Here is a 23,767-nt window from a genome sequence, read left to right as displayed (position 1 = left end):
TCTCTCTCTCTCTCTCTCTCTCTCTCTCTCTCTCTCTCTCTCTCTCTCTCTCTCTCTCTCTCAGTCATAAGAAAAAGCTCACCCTGCTAAAATTCTGTCCACCAAGCTCATCCAGATAGGAGTTTGCTAGAGTTCTTTTTTCACACATTTAAAATCTTCCTATATGGGATGCATTGTATCTTTTATGTAAGCTATACTGTGACATTGCCTTTTATTGCACTCTGTGCTCATTTTCTGGTTTAAGGCTGCATTTGATAATACTTTCAAACCTCAGCACTAATGTTTATGTCAGTTTCATATGGGTTTCTACCCAATCAGCTCACTCTGTTTGTAGCCCTTTGCACAAAGGATGGAAGAGTTAAGCTACTGTTCGAGCTTAGGGATTTGAATGCCCTTTCTAGGACACTTTCCTGAATATCTTTAAATAGTCTGCTAACAGCTTGCAGTGAAAATGGTGGCCTATGGTTTCCACACATCATTACTCTTCACATGTAACTAAAAGCTGACCAGTTTGATCTACAAATCTGTAACAAACTTAATATTTTACTCAACTAACCTGCCACCTATTTTCCATATGTAAGCATGGAATGGTGTACATGAATTGATCAATGGGAAGCAGTCATCAGTTCACTCCACAAGGGTAGGTGTCTGTCCAGGCATTCTGCTGGACAGTGGACAGGGAGATGAGGAGCAGGACTATCTGGCCTAAGACCGGACATCTGGCCCCCTTATGCAGGGCAAATACAGTGCACATATCTGAAAAGCAAGATGACAGCCTCTTCAGATGCCTCTTCAGTTATTGTCAGTTACCAGAAAGAGCACAGGAAATTGTGCCAGAGTGCAATTATGAGAGGTAGTGCAATTATGAGTTTGTCCTTATTCTCCATGCAAGGAAAAGCTTCAGTATTAGGTGGCAGGTGCCCAAACTCAAAATAGATTATGCTTTCAGTGTTACATGGTATTTGAAAAAAATCTTGATTACTGGCATGGCCAGTAAGTGACGAGCTATGCTCACGTGCTAATTTATTGTTTTGATTCATTTAGTGTGAATGCTTAGATGCAAGAGTGTTAATGATAAATTAATTGTTAAATTGTTACATTTACATGTTTTACATTTACATGAGACAATATAAAACAGAGAGTTTAATCGAGACAGAGAGAGTGCAATTTTCACAGACCACAATGACAAGCAAACTGAATGAATTCTAAGAGCCTGCCTTCTCCAGTAGGATTAGAATAAAGGTCTTGGCCTCAGTATGTGCTCTTTTCATAGACATGTCAAATTTTTAACAGTTCAAAATTAAATTAAATATGAAATTGCCATATGAAATTACTTTATTTACAATGTTAATTACTCTGTAATTACTCTACAAAATATTGATTACCCCATGACCTGAATAGAAAAGCCAAGCTTGTCTATTGAGTTTAAGCTGTGCATATTTAATATTTATGGATTCTGACCGGGAATCTAATTCTGGTTTTGCTAAATTAACCAATTGCCGTTTTTGGGTCATTCTTGGAATAGTGATGCCCTTTTATTTTATTCTCCTTATTTTGAACCAACTTAACCAGATTGCACTTCTTTTAATGTGTCTGTATCCAGCATCCAGTGTTGGCCTCTACTGTTTCTTTTTTTTCACATCCACATGTGTATATATTTTGTGAAACGTTCAATCTGTTTTTGTTACAATATAACCTATTGGATGATTAAGGGTGGGGATTACTTAATTTTGTTCAGTTCAGTTGAAGTGAATTATCTTCAGTTCACTTTAATGTGCCTAGCTCATTATATAGAAGAAATTGTTAGGATATTGTTAGAAATTGTTAGGTCTTACAGAGACCTGAGTCTAAACCCCACAATGAGGGTAACATGTCAAAAATAACCTTGACCTGATGCTGTAATGCATTTGTATTTTGTTATTTGCATCTTAGCCAAATTTAAAATTTAAACAAAAAAAAATTGTGAATTTTGCAGGTGAGTGTCCTGACCACACTGGAGCGCCGCTTCAACCTCCAGAGTGCTGATGTGGGCGTGATCGCCAGTAGCTTTGAGATCGGCAACCTGGCCCTCATCCTATTTGTCAGCTACTTTGGAGCCAGAGCCCACAGACCACGCCTGATTGGCTGTGGGGGTATCGTCATGGCCTTGGGGGCTCTGCTTTCAGCGCTGCCTGAGTTCCTCACCAATCAGTATGAGTACACAAGCACAGGCATATGGAGGAAGGACCCAGGGCGGGATGTGTGCTCTAATGCCTCAACGAGGGATCTGGATGATGAGTTGTGTGGGAATAGGGCTAACACCAACATGATGTACCTGCTACTGATTGGTGCTCAGGTTCTGCTGGGGATTGGAGCCACACCCGTGCAGCCTCTGGGCGTGTCTTACATAGATGACCATGTGAGAAGGAAAGACTCCTCACTCTATATTGGTGAGTGAATTTCATTTGTTCAGATATGGGCACATCGTTGGCTTTGTATTCATACACTAATCAGGGGCCAGATTTTGATCATGAGTTTATAGTTTGTAATTGTAAATAAAGCAAAAGGTGCACAGTGGAAAAATGTCCTTATTGACATAAATATATATTACCACATCGACATACTTAGCAAACGTGTCCAAAAGAAACATCCCAGAAATAAATATCTTGTAGACATAAAAGGTCATGGATATTTATTCTGCTTTCAAGTATGTCACTAGAAAGCCCAAAAATTATTGTACAAGCAACGTGGAACAGCAAACATTGGAATCACTGGTATATTGCACAGTAATTGTCTTTGAATCCCACCTACTGATAGGACAACACTAGATATGTTTTTAACATAATCACTTTTTTTTGCATGTATAGTACAGTAAATAAATCTCAAATTAAAAATAAATGAGTTAGTATATAATGGGGGTTTGCATAAAATGGATCCCATCATTGTTTTCCTGTTGGTTGGTTTGTTAGTTGCTTCCATTAGGCTGTTTGACCACCATCATCTGATGTCATTGCAGTTGTTGGTGTGCATTGAAAGTGTTTCTCTGCAAGACTCACATGACTGTTTTTGAATGCAAATGGAAGTGCAGCTTTTAATACCCTGCCTGTGCAAGTCTCTGTTGTTACTAGGGGCTGGTTCTGAACACATGGAATGGATGCCTTGGTCCTTTACGATATCAATGATTTGATATGTTACACTGGATTACACACACATACACCCACCCACCCACCAAAAGAGATTGAAATACCTCCCAAGTAACAGCCCCTTAACAGCATGTCAGTAATGATTATGATATTTTGTCTGTTAACGTGTCACTATCAGACTGTAACGAATAGGCAAAGCCTATGTCTCTCTCATCTTACTTCATCTCCTCTTGTCACATTCTTTTCTAATGCCACAAGGGGCATGCTATTTTGGTGAAGGAAATTATATAACCACTAATGCAGTGAATGGTATACAGTCCATTTTCATGTTCCCCATGTACAAAGACATTAATGCTGGCAGTGTCAGAGTAAAGAGTAAAGACATCATTTTTAATGTCAAATGCATCCCATGTGTTTTCCCCCAAAGATGTTTCGCGGTTATTTAGTTAACCATGAGTCCTGTGCGGGGGTCAGGATAACTACAGTCCACTACCTTCTGCTTGCTTACGATTGCTGCCCATTTCATAGATTTTAACAGTCGTCAAGGTGACAAGTGCAAGACTTTGAGGGGTAATTGGATAGTTCTGCCTGATACACTGGCTTCTATTCCCTGATAATGAGACCCCCTCTTATCTCCACTGATACAGGCATCAGGCCATATCAAAGCTCACAGGATTTCCAGCTTCATAGAAGCCATTGGGCTATGTTCAATTTCCCTTTTTTTAATTATGCATATCTGACCTTTGATGAGAAAGATGACAATGTGCTTTTAAAGTGATAAAACCTTCAGTGCTTGAGTCTTGTTTGATGTCCAGCGGTATTCAGAATGAAGGTCTGGGCTTTGATATGAGGTTTAAATAATTCCTAGAAGGAATAAAGACCTCTGTTTTGACTTCAGGATCTCTCACTGTGTACGTAGAGCAAATATGGAATATAGCATTTGCATTTGTAAAAGCAACTCCTGTGATTGTACATTAATTTGAAGTTAATTAACTCAACTGTAGGCAGAATGTTAGTGGAAGTTGAAAAGGATCATTTCACTGCATATTTTTGAAGGTTTTCTTTTGTTCTTTCTGACATTTGTTATTGAGAGGAAACTTCCGATACCATTTCCCTTCGAATGTCTCTTCTCCCTGCTCTCCTTTGTCCTGTTCGTGAGGCTGTTCGGGTGACTGCAGTGCCATTGATTGTTTAGTAGCTTACCACTGGAAGCGGGACACTCGTCTGTCAGGGACTTGCACGTCCTGACAGAGAAGTGGAGCTGCAGCCGTATGATAAGCGGAAGCCGGGTAGGGGTGACGGGCCGCATTGCGCTGGAGAACAATGTCAGCCTGAACACCAGCGCACAACCAGCTGATCACCCTAATAACCGTGCTGCAGACGAGTCATATGCTCATGGCTGCGTGAATGGGCCAGATTGTTCCAACATCACTGACGTTTTTTCTCTCATACGGATAAAGCAAGCTCAGTGTGCATAGTTGGGGGCATGTGCAGTTGTTACTTCCCTACAGTAGTAAATAGCTGTAATCATTTTAATATAAGCCATAGCAAACCTAAGGATTACTTTAAAGGGAAACAGTTTGCTTTTAGCTATGGCATATCTGCACCTTTGGGACAATGTGAAAAGGTAGAGAAAATAATACTATGTTCAAAATGCTATAGATTCTGCAGTAGTATACATTATACCATCTAATAAAATAACCTATATTCCTAAATTCACTTAATAACAATGCTCATTGTTTCTGATTAAAGAACATGCTGGTATGATACCATATGAGCATGTGACCACAAACAGCTAAGTTTTTGTTCTGAGCTGCAACTGCTTTGGAAATATCCATGGGTATAAAAATGCAGTTTTAAAAAGTTGGAAGTCAACAAAATGAAAATCTAAATTAGCAGTTTACAGATACTGAATCTCAATGTTTTTATGCCTCATGTGTTTCAGAATATTTTTCAGGAGGTGGAAGTTTCTGATTTCATTTCAATGTTTGACTGCTGCTTCATCCGCCTGAGTGGTAGTGAACTCAGCCTCTGTAATTGGCTTTAATGTCCCAAGGCCTGGAGTCATGAGCCATAATGGATGGGCTCCTGCTTATGGCACTTCCTGTTTAATGACTGTAATAGGCCTCGCCTCTGTGTCCGGGGCTGCAGCTCAGCGTCATCAAGCATGGCCTTGATGTCATGCTGTGCTTGCTGCACACTACACCCTCATCTACAGCCTCTGCTCTGTCCATCAGATCCCACTCATGGTTATCTGAGCACTCAGGCCATCTCTGAAGAGAATCCATTAACCTAGCAAGCTGTATCTTCGTTGCTCTCATTTTCCTTTGATGCATTGTTTACTAGTGGAACATTCAGTGTTGCTCTTAAATTCACCCTGCATTGCATAAAATGTCTTTTTAATTATTTTTTAAGTCTTTCAGCAAGTGCTTACTGTTTTCCATTATGCAAATGCAGGCCACTCCCGAATCATACATGGAAATGTTGATAAAACAGATTATAGTTAAACTGGACAATATATCAGTAGCTACAAATTAAGCTGATTTTGGCTAGGTAGCCTCTCACTGTTGCAAAATATTGCTTGTCCTATTTTATTTCACTGGTTTTCTTGGGGTCCTGTGCTGCCTTCTGTTGTCTAATTTCCTTTTTTGTAGAACTGCCAAATGAAGCAATTTATTGCTGAATATAGAAAATGTTACTGTCTAAAAGAAAAAAGAAAGAAACACAAACAAGTTTTGTATGACTTTAAAGGATAATGCAGTGCTGTAATTCCTACCCATTCAAATTATGTGTTCTAAAGTATATATTGTAAATTATAGCCCCTTAAAGTGGTGTTTTTATCCAGTGTTGAGCTTTTAGGGACATAAGTTAATGCCGGCTAAAATAATAAAAATAATGATTCAAACTTCATGATAGTGGATGAGAATCCACAATAAGATGTTTATTGCTTCTTAATCAGTTCACAACCGGCGTCTTATTCCTGAGATGTAACATTTTTTTGTCTGTTCTTGAGTGATATCAGTGTAAAAATACTCCTTTTACTCACTGTGTTTGTGAATCTACATAATTTCTTTTTACTCCCTGTGTTTCTAAACCAGTGCAGGACACTGTCTTGCAGCACGTAAATATTGTATGCTGAACAACTGAAGGGTGAGGCCTTTGGGTGCGGGAATCTGGAAGCTCCCCAGAGGTATGAGGCCACAATTACACGGAGGGCTTGGAATGCAGACCATCTAGCTGTGAGGTGGGTCTGAGTTGGCTGGCAGCCTGTGCATACCACACTGCCTTGTGAGAAACAAACTCCCTCAGGGACAGGCTGGCCTTTTCTGGCCCCCACCTTTACTGCACACCTCCCAGGAGCTACTGGATTCTAACCAAGGGCCTTTCAGAAGCCAGAATGAATGTCTCAGCTATAGTCTGCTGTTAGGCAGCGTCGCCTCATTTTTGGCTTTTGAACGCATCGAGCAGTGGTGCGCATGGAACAGAGGGTTACACGCTGTCCCCAGTGGACCCCTTCTCATGTAGTAGCTGTGAATTCTAGGCAGTTCAGTACATTCATGCAAGCTGACTGAAAATGCATGTTAAGAGGGTAGGGTGATTGCTTGTTTTTTTTTTAGTCTGGGGCTGTAGTTACACTGCTCTAAGCACCGATAAACAAAGCCTGAAGGAAATTATTTGTTTTTCGATGTCTAAAAGCTCAGGCATGCTTTAAGGGCCAAAGTAAATAAACAGGGTCATAGAGTAAAAAACTCTTTGTTCCCAGCCTTTTGGTTTCAGGGATTCTGGAAGCCATTTCTAATTATGGCATTTCCCATTATATTTAGTGTGGCAACAATATGCAGTAAAGATGTAAGGGGAATCGAGGTTGGCTATGATATTTCGCACAGATGGTTAGTAGTACACAATAAACTTTTTAGAGTATCCTATAACATGATGTCCAGGTCCTGTTTTGGAATATTAGATTAATTTAGCCTGGTACCAGCAGCTGCCTGGAGTTGTTATTCAAATGTTATTTTCCTGTAGTGCCTTGAGTATTTGAGTACAAATAGGGGACAGATGATTTTCACATGATCCACTTTTTATAGATCACAATCAATGTCACAATCAAAAAACAGAAAAATCAAAAACAAGCAACAGTGACAACAAACAAAAAAACTCTCTCTGATGATCTCCACCTGACAAAGCAGAAGCCTCTCCCTGAAGTCTGTGTACAGGCCGGCGCCGTAGCCCCCGCAGCAGGGGCAGGCCAGGGGAAGAATGCCCTGTCTGTTCTGATCTCCCTCTGGGCAGGCTGGGGCCAGGCCGTACACAGCCCACTCTGGGCCCCGTCACTCGGCCAAGCCAAAGCAAAAGCGACAGATCTGCAGCTGGTGGAGGCAGGACACACAGAGGTGCCTCTCACTTCTGCCACAGTGCCTGAGGCCAGATAAGCGCCTGCTCTTGGCAAACATGAGCCATGGCATGTTGTTTTGTTCCTGAGCTGAATTTAAAAGAATACATTACTGCTTAGAATTTAAAACTACTGTAAAGGTGTCTGCTTGTTGCAGGCTCTTGTTGACCATCTATAATGGGGCTTTTTGTTTAAAAAAAATAAATAAATAAATAAATAAATAAATAAATAAAACCAAAAAATTAAAGTATGCTAGGGAACAGAAAGTATTATGTAATGGATAATACAGAATTCTGGTTTATAATCCCTTGATCCCTTGTTATAGCAACACAAAGAAATAAGTTGTTAACTTAACCACACCATTGATCTATTTACTACATTTGAGGGCTGCCAGAACACTGTAGTTTACTGCAGCCTTAAAAACAGATTCTCTTGTGTTTTGTATTTTATTTGTTATGTTTTAAGTGATTGTTGACACATTTGGATAGCTTGATATTTTATTTACATCTTAACCTTTACTTATTTTATGTTTTTAAAACTGTCTCTGTCTCTAATTCTGTCTGTCTAAAACAAAATACTGTCACACATTTCAGGGGTAATTATTCATGGATGTGTTGATATTGTTTTAAGCATTAGCTTTGTGACACTTTAAGATCCACAGTGTTGGTATTCTTTTAAACATTAGCTTTGTTACTCTTTAAGTTCCATTGTGTTGATATTCTTTTAAACATTAGCTTTGTGACACTTTAAGCTGCATTGCAGGTACCAGTTGGGGTTTCACCACGATTGATGAGGCTTCACCACAGTAGCTCAGTCAGCACAGCCTTGCTATTAAAGCCTTCTGACTCTCCACTCTGTCCTCAACCCAGCCTGCTCATATAATCTACTTAAACTCTGTGGATGCAGTGTTGTCTTGAGAGATTAGACTCCAAATTGGTTCCTCCATTGCTCAGATAAGCTCCTGGGCCTGTTTGTTTCCTTCGGGGAAGGCGTGAGCTCCTAGTGCAGGCACGGAATACTGGTGCTGCAGTCTTGTCTCATGCAAATGTGTTCTCCAGCATCACTCTGACAGCCTGCTGTCAACACCTGAATCGTTGCTCCAGATAGATGCAGCACCTTTCACGCAAATCTCAAGTCTCAAGTACTCTGACATAGCCTATTTTTACAGTGAGCAGGAAGTCACATACAGAGAGAAACTGAGTGGCAGATCCAATGAAGGAAACTGAGTGTTAAGATGTTTAGTAAGGCCCACAGGCCTCAGACTGAAATGTTGACTAAAGAAATGACAGAAATATGATGGACATTATTTAACAGTATTAATAGGATTTGTCAAGTCTCTGTTAAATTAGGGTTAGGTCATGTGATTTGATTCATATCAGATGGCACCACTTTTCTGAATCCCATCACTAGCCAGTTAAACAAAGCAAATCCCTTGTGATTCCGAAAGATGGTTAACTTACACAGATATCTTGTAGAGACAAATGGACCTTGGAGTCCCCTAGAAATACAACCTTGATTTGGTTTATAAGTAACTGCTTTCAGGTGCAGCTCATCTCTGCTGCTATATCTCACCTGATGTGTCAGTATTCTGTTTTGTTCTCCATAGCAGCAAACAGGTACCTTTTAAATTCACTCACTGTGAAAAGAAAAAGAAAATCATGTTTCTTCACATTATTCCTCTCCTTATAGTAGTTACCATCTGAGGAACTATTAAATATGATTGCCATTCAAGTATATGGCATGATCATATTGTATACGATCACTTTTATATGTCATATTCCTTCAGATCAAGAGTATGTCCACTTGAGCAAGCCCACAATAGTGTGTAATGTTGACTTTCAACCATATAGTTCCTAGCTAAGCATTTCTCAAGAACCAATCACATTCCATTTCTTTCTCATTTCCTTTGTAGCTGTTTTGTTTCCAGCCTTCACTGCAAAACTAATGGCTGCTGGATATGAGCCATGACCAAAGGCCTGATGATTCGAGCTCATGCCAGGAGTATGATGATAGCGCTGCACTACACTGGCTATACAACAGACCATTCAACATCAGACTCATAGAATTTAAAGCTACTCAACTGGTTTTGTGAATTGATCAGTTTAATTTCTTATCCAGATAACATATACTTTATTAACTGTTTATAAATTGAACAGGATAACAATGGTTCATTTAGATGTGATTGAGTGCTGTTCTTATTGCTACTACTGATGTGTTAAATCTTGTTTGCTTGTAGAGCCTGCTGTTTCAGGCTTTTACTGTTTAGTGGTAGTGCAGTAAGTCATTTTAGTTCAATAGTTACTATGCGTTGCTGTGTACCTGCTGTATGAATGGGAGGCACTATATAAATGAAGTTATTATATGTTGTGTGATAAAGCACCATACTACTGCCTGCTTGCTTGGAGCATTGTTGTCTGAGGGCCATGTCTGACCGACCGTGAATAAGTGACAAATGGAGCAATGAATCTGCTGCCCTGGCAGAGACCATTGTATGCTCTGTGAAGACTGGCCTTAGACAAAAGAGTCAGCTGTGGGCAGACCATTCTTCTCTGTCTACACTACCAGTGTAGAAATTGTGATTTGGTACCTCTCCAGTCATATGTCTGCTACATCCTGTCAAAGAAAACACAGTAAAAGTGTGTGTGGCAGAGCACAGGGAGCTGAGCAGTTATCTTGTTTTAACAGCTGGAGTTTTTTACTTATCAAGGCTGTGCCCATATGCTAGCATTGCCACCCTGTACGGGGTGTTGCCTATTACAGTGCAACCAGTGACCTGGAGCTCTTGCTCTGAATGCATCCATGCACCTCTGCTAGCTACTCTCCTTTCATCCAGATGGCTTTGTCATAGAAGGCGTGAGAAGTTGGCATTTTTAGGAGTCCCTGAAATGGGTCACACCTCCTGAAGAAATGGGTCAGCACAGGATAACAGACAGCCCCCTGAGCTTCCAGAAAACACAGCTATGGTACAACCACATAATCCAGCTGGGATTTTTATCCATCAGAACATCAGAGGGAGTCCATAAACTGCAGTTTGACCAGGGAAAGTTGTACAAGATTGGTTGATAGTGGTTGTCTCAACCTCATCATGTCCTCCAGAGCGTTCAATCCCTGTGGTCTTGGTAACCTGCCACAGCATGGCCTTTCTGCAGGAATCTGGGTCACAAGTCCTGCCACTGCTGATTAAAAAGCGCATTTTCCTTTTTTATTATTTGCTGGTGACAAGTGCTGGGGGGATGGGTGGTGTTGTAGAAACACAAGACTACACGGCTGGGTGACTCTCTGCCTGTACACGTCTGTTTTTTATGCGATTGGACTCAAATATTCAGATCCATGTCCCAAATTCTGTGAACGCTTCCCTCTGGGGGGATGCATCTGTCCCAAAGCTCCTCACAATCTGAGATCCAGCACATGGCCTCAGGCTCCTGACATAGACCTCTCTATGCTGGACCTCACGCTGGTGAGAGCTTGGATGCGTTCGCGCATTTTGTCAGGTCAGTCTGAGCGTGCTGCTGCTGCTTAAGGCCTCCTGGCATTAGTGTAAATCCCTGCCCTCATTGATTGAGTGGTCTGTAAGCAGTTGCTCTGTGGGCTCCCAGGATTACCCACTCGCATGTTCAGCACTTTATCCCCGCCTCGATGCTGACGCTGGGCCTTGGGGAAACTTGCTTAATTAAATGGCAGAGGATCGATAGGGCTAGGCTGTAATTATTACAAACAGCCCAGCACATGGCCGCATCGGGTTGGCTTTGGCAGCCAGGTGTTTGTTGTTGGAACTGCCCCTTTGCAAGCACGAGTGAAACACGGAAGCCCTATAATTGTAACCCACCACAGCAATGAACACAAGACATTTAACAAAGTGTAAGTGGTATCACGTATCAATATGCTTTGTAGATAATAGAGTGCTTAGGTTTCAAGCCACAATCCACTGTTGATCCACAACATGAATGAAAGTCAATAGGTCTCAACTACAGTCTGTGCATAAAATCAATGCTGCGCTGAGATCAATTACTCTCCATGTCAAAACATGACACACAATGCACGCCTATCTGATATATAGGATCTGCATTACTGCATTTAGATCTACTGCTAGTTTCTGTACATTTGGGTTAAAATAGTCTAAAGACTGAAGACCACAGCACCAGTAAAGTGTAAGTGGGATACATACCAGACATGTGTTCACTCAATCCAGCTATATTGGTCCAGTTTCCCTAAATGTGTATGCAGGAACAGTCTGAACATCATCCTCAGCTACTGTGCTCTGAGCCATGTGTGGAAGGAGGATTCAACATGTATCTGCTACAGCCAGGGGTTCTCTGCTTCACACTGGAGGCTCTTTTTTGTTGGAGCTGTTAGCAAGTATCAAACATCTGGCTGAAGAGCACATGGACTATATACCTAAAGGCTGTATAGGTTTTACCATATATAGCTGGTGCTTCTTTCTCCCTCGCCTCTCTCTCTCTCTCTCTCTCTCTCTCTTTCCCTCCCACTAGCTCATAGAAACAACTGAATATGTGAATGGTCGAATAAGCTTTCTTTATTTGGCTTTGTCGCTTGTTGTTGTAATGCTGTAAACACCTGGGCTAAATGTCGACTACTTTAAAGAACATATATAAATAAAATGTATTTACTTATAATCTCTCTTTCTCTTTCCCTCTCTCTCTTTCTGTCTCGTTCCTCTGTGTGGTGCGGCTGAAACAGGCCGGCAACCTGTTGGTAGGCCTGCTTCTCGTTCACTGGCTGATCTGTTTGCAAACATGCGCACTCTGCTTTTGCAATTTCCTTATATCAAAAGACTATCATTAGCATCTGAGACTGCTCCAGGCTAGCATTATTGAAATAATAGCATATACACACAGAGGCAAATAGCCTAGGTCTTTATTTCTGAGCAGAGTCTTTCTGTCTATGTGATAAATCTCCAGAACAGTGTGAGGGAATAAAGGCAGAAACCAATTTTGTTAGGCCTAATATGGGTTTCTGCAGTTTCCTCTAGTTGATTTGGCTGGATTTTGTAACAAATATTTAAGTTTAAGCTTTGGAACATTTTGTTATGGTCCTAAATATGTCAGTGGGTAATTATATACTATTATATACTGCTATTATATATTAAATTGTATGATATTATATTATTAACCTTCAGGTGCATGAACAGATTTCTGTGTTCATAAGATATATATAAAAGATAATAAAATACAGTAGACTACTGCATAATTCACTGTGTACTGTATGTACTGGGTAACAAAATGAATACTTACATAGTTTGTCTTCTTTAGGTGCTACTGTGTGTGTGTGTGTGAGAGAGAGAGAGAGAGAGAGAGAGAGAGAGAGAGAGAGAGAGAGAGAAAACATACAAATCTTCCAGAAAGAGAGAGAGGAGAAGTGGACACAAACACAGATCTCTATCTGGCCTCTAATGAGGGGTGGGGAGATTTGGCCCTGCAAACCATTTTCCTTAAAGGGCTTAAATGATCCCAGTGTAAAGGTCACTTTAGGTCATGCTGTTATTGTAAAGCTCCTACAGATGCTATAAGAGGAAATGCTGGAAAAACTAAGACCTATATTTTTCAGGCCTGTCTTATGCTGCTTAGTGGTAGCTTTAATAGAGCTCACATTAGTACTTTTATTATTCCTGTCTCATGCTGATTTGGGTCATCCATCTTCAGGCCTTATATTGGCCTACATACAAGCTCATGTATCCTACTTATCTCTGTATGGCATAATGATTTGGTACAGAAATTCAGTGTGTTAGCTCTGTAAGCTTGTTCTACTTTACACAGTGTGTGTGTCTTACTGAGAATTTAGAAGACTGCCATTCATAGACAAGTAGTATCTATATGCGATGCCTTTACTTATGCTTTAACACACACCCTTTGCATTACTCCATATGTGTCAACAGATGACACAGACATTGTATGGGTAAAGCTGATGTTTGCCCCAGCCTAATGGGTGTGATAATGACTGCAGTGCTTTGCCCTGGGCCATGACCTCACAGGAGCTCAGATTCATCACAAGCATCACTCAGCAAAAACGTTGGGTCTGATGCCACTGTTGACAAATGACCTTGTATTTACCAGAGCTTTACTTTTACTGCTGGTTAGTGTTTCCTGGAATAATATACCTCCATGTCCTGCTAAAGTTTGGCTCATGCTAAATTTTGGATAGCCATTTTCAGCACATCATTTGGTAGCACAAATATATACATTGCACTGGTTGACAAAGTAAGCTCAGGTTACTCCCAGTGTTTGCTTTGATAGGTGCGAGCTGAAGTAGATGCTTAGTGGCATTGCTGACGTACTAGCAGTTGGTGGTAAATAATCAAGAACATCGGCGTAGGCTCTCTGAGAGCTGCAGGTAGGTCAGTGGCAGTGAAAGTGACAGTTTCAGTGACAGTGACGGTGACAGTGACAGTGGCAGTGACAGCATCAGTGATGGTGACAGTGACAGTGGCAGTGACAGCATCAGTGAATGTGGTGTGGCAGTGACAGCATCAATGATGGTGACAGTGACAGTGGCAGTGACAGCAGCAGTGATGGTGACAGTGGCAGTGGCAGTGACAGCATCAGTGATGGTGACAGTGGCAGTGACAGCATCAGTGATGGTGACAGTGACAGTGGCAGTGACAGCAACAGTGATGGTGACAGTGGCAGTGGCAGTGACAGCAGCAGTGATGGTGACAGTGGCAGTGATTGCAGCAGTGATGGTGACAGTGACAGTGGCAGTGATTGCAGCAGTGATGGTGACAGTGGCAGTGACAGCATCAGTGATGGTGACAGTGACAGTGGCAGTGACAGCATCAGTGATGGTGACAGTGGCAGTGGCAGTGACAGCAGCAGTGATGGTGACAGTGGCAGTGGCAGTGACAGCATCAGTGATGGTGACAATGACAGTGGCAGTGACAGCATCAGTGATGGTGACAGTGACAGTGGCAGTGACAGCAGCAATGATGGTGACAGTGACAGTGGCAGTGACAGCATCAATGATGGTGACAGTGACAGTGGCAGTGACAGCAGCAGTGATGGTGACAGTGGCAGTGGCGGGTGACAGCAGCAGTGATGGTGACAGTGGCAGTGACAGCAGCAGTGATGGTGACAGTGACAGTGGCAGTGACAGCAGCAGGGATGGTGACAGTGACAGCAGCAGTGACAGCAGCAGTAACAGCAATAGTGACAACAGTGACAACAGTGACAGCAGCAGTGATGGCGACATCGGCAGTGACGGCAATAGTGATAGTGATAGTGATAGTTACAGCCCTTTGAAAGGCAGTTAATTAAGCAGACATTATCTGTTATAACCTAAGCAAGTGTTGTAGGAAGATGCTGATGCTATATGTCTTATGCGTTATGTCTTATATCTAATTTATAGGCTTGTTATGGCTAATACTTAAGGATTATAGCTATATTATTTTGATTGAGATACAATCAAGTAATTACTCTGTTGTTTTGTTTTGGATTGCAAAGGATAGTTTGAGCTTTCTGTCATGTCCTTGACTGCACCTCAATAATACAGTTTGTGTGTGTGTGTGTGTGTGTGTGTGTGTGTGTGTGTGTGTGTGTGTGTGTGTGTGTGTGTGTTGGGGTAGGTTCCCATTTTGTGGTTTAGAACTCACAGATTCTTGTGCAGGGAGGTGTGTCATCTTTCATAATGTTTCATAAGTTCATAATAATCTTTTTTTCTCTTTGCTTGAGAATAACCTGGCTTGCTTCTTCTTTCCAAAATGATTGTAGTTGATATGACTGATGTGACTAACTCACCCCCTTTCTCTCTCAGGGTTGTATGCAGAGTCTTGGCACACTGTTATGTGAACGGAGCATGTTTGCTTGACCCCAACCTCTCTTTTCCCTGTGAAACCATTTCATGACTGTCTTGACACATTTACCTCCAGGGTATCCTCCTCGAAGACTCGCCTTTAGCTGATGTTTCAGTGTTCGAAATGTCATTCACATTCGAAATGTCACTCACGTTATCAGTGGAATCTCCTCTGGTTTGACTCCTAGCTTTATCTGCAGCATTTAGTTTCAGGGCTGATTCTATGTGATAGAGTTGTGGTTTCTGGGCAGGCATTGTAAGTCAAACCGTTTAACCTTTTTATATTAATACATGACTAGCTTACAAATGATGGTGCAAAAAAACTGTTTTTGGTAAAACTAGAATGTATTGTCAGAATGTATTTTCAATTCTATAACAAAGGTTAAGCAACAGAGGCTTGTATGCCTTTTTTTGCCATATATTCCAGATGTTAGACTGGGAGACGCTCACTGAAGGAAATTCTGAGGAAACCCAAATCATTCCCACACCAAAAAGAAAGATCGGCCGGGGGGGGCTTACGGGGTGTGTGCTTTTCTGCTTTGAAATTAGTTGTGTGGCGTGTAAAGCTTCTTTACCAAAGGCAGTAGTCTTCACATTCACCTTTTTGTTCTGTTATTGTTTTATGCGAAACAGTTTTCAGATTGTACACTTGAGAACAATATTGTGAGACAACGCTCACAATGAGCAGTAACCTGCTGGAACACATCCTGTGATCTAAGCATGGATCCTGAAAAGCAGTGTTTCATTTGACCCTGAAGAAACTCAGAACACAGCACAACTCTGGGGTTTTCTGCATAGGTGTGGTCAGAAACATCAGAGGCTTGAAAAACACTGAACTCAGTAGCAGAAACCCCCCCGACACACACACACACACACACACACACACACACACACTCATACTTTTACTAAAACAGAAACAAAAAACAAAAACCGTGAGAAATCTGTGTGGGTTTAAAGAAGATACTTGAGTTATTTAAACTGATACACAGGTCCAAATATAGGCTGCTGGTTTTCCATAAATAATCAAATACCAGGTTCAGGCACAGGTTCTCTGGTTATACTGTTCATCTGCCTGCATATGGATGCCTTTGAAATTGCTGTCTGTACTGGCATTCATTCCATATATATAGTTCTATAGTATATGAACTGTTTTGTAGCAGACTATGAGGAAATGTTACAGAACATTATATAATGCTCATGAAAGTGTCATAATAATACAAGAGGGAAAAATAGCTGTAGCACTGCAGGAGAAAACAGTGGATCTATGCTGCATTCAAAATCTCTTGGATCTAAAAACGTAGAGCAGATATTCCACTAGGGTTGCCACCTCAACAAGCCAAAATGGGCCATTCCTATTCAGTTAGACTCACAGACTCACCACTAGTGTGTCTTCCACCTGTGCTTTCTATTTGACGTTGCCTGCCAAGTTTTGCCGGTGGTTGGGGGAAGTGAGGATTGGTAAACAAATTAACCATCATGACCCATATGACCAATGTTTCTTGTTCAACCTCCCACAATTCAGGAGAATACAGACAAATGGAAATCAAAACCAGACACCTGGAATGTCTGGGTGAAGAGTAGACAGGTGGCAGCCCTGTGTTGCTTTAGAACATTAATGATCCTTCCCTCCGTATCATTTCAGTTTTCGTCTGTCACCAAGATGTCTCATCTTGTTGCCTTAGGGCCACTTTGAATGTAATTCTCTACTGGATAAGTACGCTCTCTCTCTCTGTGTTTGTCTTTCTCTCTCACACAATCTCTCTCTCACTCTTTCGCTTGCTTTCTCTTTGTGTTTTAGGGTATTGCAGTTTGCTCTTGGACATTATCGAGACAGATTGTCATCTAGATTCTTATCACCAGCTCATGTTTTGACTTCCTTTAAAATATCACCTGAAAACATCAGTGGAATGTTAAATTATTTCTTTTGGGTGACTGAAAGCTAATTGACATGACATGCACAGTGTGGTCTAATAAATCGATAGGTTCAGGAAGCCTGCCAAACAGATTGAGTGGGCACTGATTAGAACACTTTCAATCCAGTATTTACTGCTTGACTTCAGACGTCCTTCACCCTTTGATAACTATATCAGAGCTCATAATTCTCCTCTTCACAGATTGACCTGTTCAGGGCTACTTTCACAAGTGTGTGTGTGTGTGTGTGTGTGTGTGTAAGATCAGGTGGGATTAGTCACAGTGAAGTGCTTAGTAAGCTTGTTTGAAATTACCTGAGACAGGGAACTAGAGCTATGGCAGGTGCTGCTAAACGGGCCAGATAACACTGCTGCACATAGAACCAAAACAACACGGATACACAAGGGAAACATCATATCTCTTCAAGATTAGTTTCAGAGTTAACCTATCCTTTGTCAAATACAAAATGCCCATAGTAAAATCCAAACTTTATTGTAAAAATATAGAAATATGTCACCAAAATCACTCTATAAAATACTGTGGCAAAATGCAAATTATTTTCTTGTCTTCTAATGACTTATCCTTATTCATTCATTTATTTATCACCCTTTTTATTTATCATGTTTTTATAACATATCATAACAAAAACAATACATATAATACTTAGAGTAATAAAATTGTTCATTATATGAAATATATAATTAAATATTTAAAAGCTAGATAACCCAATTTCCATCCATGTTATCTATCTGGCAAGATATCTTACGTGTTCTGTCCTGTAAACTGGTGACACAGGAAGTGTTAAGTGTCAGTTCTCTGCTGGTTTCAGAGAAAATCCTTAACTTGTTACATTGTAGTGCAGTCTAACAAGCTTTAGGTTTATTATTCAGCAAGCTCAGAAGAAAGGCCTTTTCTTTGTTTTCAGGAATGCCACAGTCTAGACTGTATTTATGTTTTCCTAATATCATTAATGTATTTTTTTAAATCACAACATGAATTTAAATAAAGAGTGTTAAAAAACATAAGCTGCCTATTCAAGATTTCTCTGATAGGCATTATTTTTGTTTAATGCTCCCTGTAAACAGATGATCCCTTAGACTACCAGATGGATTATTTGTGTGCTATAAAATGTATTATGTTTAAATTGATCATTTTCTCCTATTGTATATGGGAATGTCACAGACAGAGCTAGTGGCAGTATGTTACCTAGTGAGTAGCTGCCCTTATAAATGGGCAGCACTGGAGATTCATCACATACAACAGTGATCTAATAATGAGGAAGGGAAAAGCACAAGGTCCTCCGCTGTCTGCACTGGGAATGCTGAGGGAATCTGTAATCGGTAATGTCTTATATCCATACTTGCCTAGTGTGTCATGGAAAGATGAGTGGCATTCTTCTTGCTTCAGTACAAACAGGCTTGTAGGCTCATACGGAGTTTGGCTTAATACTGCGAAGGATATTTCTCACAATAGTGAAGTCTGTCGTACCCCAAGTTTCCTTTATCTTGCTGGTGGTTACTGGTATTTTGAGTTGGCATTTTAGAGTATTTACACTTTCTCATTTACTTCAGGGGTTAATAGATTCCTCGTAAGCAAGTTATTTGGGTACAGTATTGAATGTAAACATGTAACACAAAAATATGTGTCACAGGGAAGAACATGCAAAAAAATGCAAACAAACAAAAAGTTTCAAACTAAAGATTTTAATGGAACAAAGGAAAACTCAAGCTAGTGCTCAAATGGAATCACAACAAAGCCAAAGCCAGATCAATAACTGACAAATAGGGTAAAACAAAAAAGGGGTTTTAGGGACAGATTATAATAACATAATAACACACAGGTGGCACAGCAAATGGAAACAAAACATAAAGATGTGGGACCCAAAGAAGCAACATAAACAAAGCCATGCAGTGGCCACGGCTGCCAAGCGCAAGCCGCCGGTGGGAGAAACCATCACAATATGTCTTCATTTGAACGTTTCATTTGGACTTTATGTCTATATATTTATTTGTTAAAATGTTTTTCTGGAATAGGCCAGATGCTAGTTTGTTATATTTAAACTGGGCTAAAAAAGAGCAGTTTTATGGTAGTTAAATGAAACATCATGGATTTTAGCTTGCACTTTAGTTTTAATGCATGTTCTTTGTTTTAGTGGAAAGCTTATAGTCATAAAGTGTAAAATGCAAACTGTAGCATTTGCCCAGTGTAGTAAATATCCATTTATATGCTTACATTACGAAAGGTTTAAGGCATCAAGATCCTGAATGCAATGTGTTAAGACCTCTTCTGCTAAGGTAGACCCGCTTTTGTGTTAGAAACAGTTCAAGGATTTCTTAGACAGAGAGGCTCTGGACTAGGATGCTATTGTGTTTTTCCCATGTGATATGTAGCAGTGCAGTATTTGTTTAGATTCCACAAATAACTTAATCACTTCACTGACCTCAAGCTTGCATGTCACAGACTTTGACAATGTGCTGAATTTTCCAGAAATTTTCCAGAATTTTTTCCATTTTGTTTTTCAGAAGGCCACTTTAGATTTCAATGTGCTGTGGTGCTTAGTAGTAACCACAAATCTTACATGATAAATTAAAGACAGATTAAGTGCTCAAGTTGTACTCATAATTGTAAGTCGCTATGGATAAAAGCATCAGCTAAATGCCGTAAACGTAAATGTAAACTTAGGTACCAGATAGTACTATGTCTTAAAGACCCATATTAACCCCTTTCGGAAAAGGCTTTGCCTAACTGCAAGAAGCTCAAAAACATGTGTTATCTAAAATGTCTTTTCTCAGAAACTGTGAAAACATAGGCTTGAAGACTGTGATGTGTGCTGTGCATCTACAGTTGTAGATGTGAAAGTGTCATAATGAGTGTAAACAGCCTTTGAAATGCAGGAGTCTGAGTAGACCCTCAGAAACCAGGAAGGGCATAATCAGTTTCCTCCTCTGCAAGACTCCGTCTGTTGCCCTGCAGGGTGTAACAGGAAAGAGTGAAACGTACTTGCCACTATGCTGAGGGGAAAGACATTGAGAAGATGATGGGATGCCTTCCAGTGGAACAGTAATTCCCCTTGTTCACCACTCTTGGTCACTGTGCACTTCCTTTGAAATGTCCTTTTATTTTTGTTTTGTCTTGCAGCTCACCTGAATCTTAGCTTTATCCCCTCCTTGTAATTGTGTCCAGGTGTTCCATGTTAATCTCCTCCTGTATATATTCCCCTGGTCTTTGCTGTGTTCTTTGGTTAGCATGGTATGTATGTCTCTGATGTGCCTGCCCCATGTTGTGTGGTTTACCCTGCCCTTTGGTCCTCATGTGTTGTAGTCTTGTCAGCTTCTTTATTTGGTAGTGTCTGTATGTCCTTAGTTTCTTATGTTTGTTCTTCAGTCATTTTGTTTTTCAGTGTATTCACCATAGGTTAGCATAAAAGCCACTCATACTTACATCCTGCTTCCGTGCCTCCTTCTAATGTTGGGTCACTGAGGATATAAAAATTAGTATGGTGTTCAAACTTCTATGTATATTTTGGGATTTTATGTGTTTTTATGTGCATCATTTGGCAGACAACCTTGTTGAGAGATTTACAAAAATCTAGCAAAAAACATCCTCATGCTAGCATAAATGGGTTAGTGTCAAGAAATCTATCAGACTAAAGTCCGAAATAACGCAAAAAAGAAGATAGAAAAGGGTTTTTTGATGAGTTTTTTTGTGCATAGTTAAGTGCTTGGTGACTCAGTGAAGAGGAAAGTCTTCAGTCTTTGTTGGAAGACAGCCAGTGTCTTAGCTATACAGACAGCCAGGGGAAGTTCATTTCACCACCTGGGTGCCAGGCCAGAGAATTGTCTTGGTCTTCTTTGTGTCTTGAGGGATGATGGTTCAACTAGAGACATACTAGATGCTCAAAGGGAGCGTGGTACAAAACAGGGTTTGATAAGTGCATCTAAGTATGTGGGATTTGGTCCGGTTGTGGCTTTGTAGACCAGCATCAGGGTTTTAAATCTTATGAGAGTTGCTGCAGGGAGCCAAGATTACCATGACTACAGCCACTGAAAAGTTGTTAAAAATTAAGTAGTGCATCATGTACTGACAGCTGAGGGAGCTGGGGTTCTTCATACTGTTCCTACCCATGTTGAGGAGACATAAAGAGAGAGAAACAGGAGGAAGCACCCATGTCCTCTTCCTTTAACAATCTCTTTTCAACAGGGTGTTTAAACGAACCCACCTATTACGTCAGTCACAGAGTGTTACTTGTGCAGAACAATGATACGAACCATGTGAATGTTTCCCCACAGTGGGTCATATTTAACATTAGTGACCTCAGAAGGAAACCTCAACACACATCCGCATCTGTAATTAAATGTGAGAAATGCAGCAAAACGCTCTGCCAGTTTAGAGGAACGTGTGATGCAACAAACTGTGCAGGCAGCTCTCCAAATCCACGTTTATGTGCAAATGACCAGAAGTCAGGCCTGCTATGACTGCACCTGTTGGTGCCAGGCCTGCATCTGTTAAGCACAATCTTCATTTTAACCCCCAAAAGGTTCTTCATGCCTCAGCTCACAGATAAGCTGAAGCAAGCATGTTCCATGTTAACAGCCTGGTAAATGGGACAGATTCATCATATGCAAGTACTATGGACACATAGTGGTTTTTGACAAAGATCCTTTTTATATAAGTTTTCCCCTGAATGTGAACAGGTACTCTTTTTTGGTTTTATATTAAAAACTATTTGCTTTGGCATCTAAGTGCACTTGCATGCTAACACTGATACGGTTTGTAAGATGGCTCAGACAGATTTATGTAAGGTTCTCAGAGCGCAAGTCATGTAAAACTACCCTATGTCACATAAACTATTTTAATCACTTAACTTTTATAGTAACATTCATGTTAGTCTAATTCTGTAATGTTGGACATACTGTGAGAAATGAAATGTGCGGACAGTGGAAACAGTGGTTTATGTGGAAACAACGTACTGGGCTGCCAGCCTAACTGTCACAATTCTTTGCAAGGTAACTGAGAACACTTGTGTTTCCTTTTTGAGGTTTCCTGTGAGGACAGCAGTAGTGACCGCGTTGCTATGAGCAGTCAACACACATATATACACACAACCCACATTCTCCAAGGAAACACTTTAAAACAAACCTATTGCCTGTACTGCAGTGCATAACACGACTATGGGTGTGTATCTACAGGATGGAAATTCTGCAGCTGTTTGTCCTGAAATCTCAGTTTATCATTAGCCATCTGTATATGTTTTAACACAACTTCATCTCTATGTTTTAAAACAACTCCTTACTTATTTTTTTCCCACAAACTATTTAATTCTTATAAAATTCACAAGGCAGAGAGCAATAGAGAGCAAGAGCAAACAAACATTTAAAAAGAGGATATTTATTAAGCATTCAGTTTAGGGTTCAAGAAAAATAATGAAGCATCACCGCTGGGTACAACTGATTAAGTTGCATGAAATTAGATTTTCTGATAATTTAAAGGGCATTTGTGGAAAAATCCACAAAGTTCGCAAAGTTTTTCGCAACTGCAGTTGCTGAAACCAAATCTGCAGAAAGTTTGTTTGATCTCCACCTAACACAAACTTTGGTTCCAAACTAAACATACAGTTACACTCCCCATTCAATCAGGAAAACTCATTTCGCTGGGTTAGATGTGTTTTCTTTGAATTAGTATTGCTCTTTACAGGATGGCAGAGTTACTGGAGGGTTGCTAGTAACCATTTTCTAAACTTATCTTGATACAGTTAATATACCACAAACATGTTTTTTCTTTAAAAAAAGAAGGGATTTTTTAAGCAAACTCTAGCAGTTGGTTAACGTGCCTATACTCTTGCTACATGTAATGTTCTTACACTCTTATTGCATGTTTATAATGTTTAATAACCCATCTGTACAGTTCTGTAATCATTTCGAAATGTGTGTATATACTGTTCTCAGATACCCCCTGTTAACATAGATTCCTAAAAGAAAAAAAATATAGTCAACTTTTATTCACATCTACTGTACTGCAGTAACACCATCAAGTACTCCCAGGGGATCTCTCTGGACTCCAACCAGATCACTCTCTCTCCTTCTCCTTCCCTCTCTCCATCTCTATCTCTCGCTCTCTTTCTGTTTCTCATACTCTATACAGTAGCAGTGCACTCAATCTGATCTGCTTGAGAATTTGTGTGCTTTTCTTCCCATATAAAAAGAACCATGCTGCTGTTTGCTTCAGAGGAAAGTCTAGCCAATGAGAACAGATACACAGTTGCAGCTTGGGGTGTGTGTGTGTGTGTGTGTGTGTGTGTATGTGTGTGTGTGTGTGTGTGTGTGTGTGTGTGTGTGTGTGTGTGTGTGTGTGTGTGTGTGTGTGTGTGTGTGTGTGTGTGAGTGAATGTGTGCTTTTTGTCATACCGCCACTTTAGTGGGCGGTAAGGTCAGGAAGTAGACCTCAGTTGTCAACACAAGCACTCTCTTTCACTTACACACACACACACACACACACACACACACAAGTACATTTTTTGTCCTCTTTGATCTCAGGCATGGTA

General features: G+C 40.5%; 1 protein-coding gene across 1 annotated transcript in view; it reads left to right on the top strand.

The window, feature by feature from the left end:
• slco3a1 (solute carrier organic anion transporter family, member 3A1) overlaps nt 1-23,767 on the top strand; it is a 41,986-nt gene that overhangs the window by 5,554 nt on the left and 12,665 nt on the right. Inside the window, exon 2 of the mRNA XM_027004601.2 lies at nt 1,976-2,429. Within this exon, the coding sequence (XP_026860402.1) occupies nt 1,976-2,429 (454 nt within the window). The remainder of the gene's footprint in view (nt 1-1,975; nt 2,430-23,767) is intronic.

The sequence above is a fragment of the Electrophorus electricus genome, chromosome 4 (assembly GCF_013358815.1).
Source record: "Electrophorus electricus isolate fEleEle1 chromosome 4, fEleEle1.pri, whole genome shotgun sequence".
Taxonomy (NCBI): domain Eukaryota; kingdom Metazoa; phylum Chordata; class Actinopteri; order Gymnotiformes; family Gymnotidae; genus Electrophorus; species Electrophorus electricus.
The sequence above is the reverse complement of the archived record's forward strand: the minus strand, read 5'-3'. Positions and strand labels throughout refer to the sequence as shown.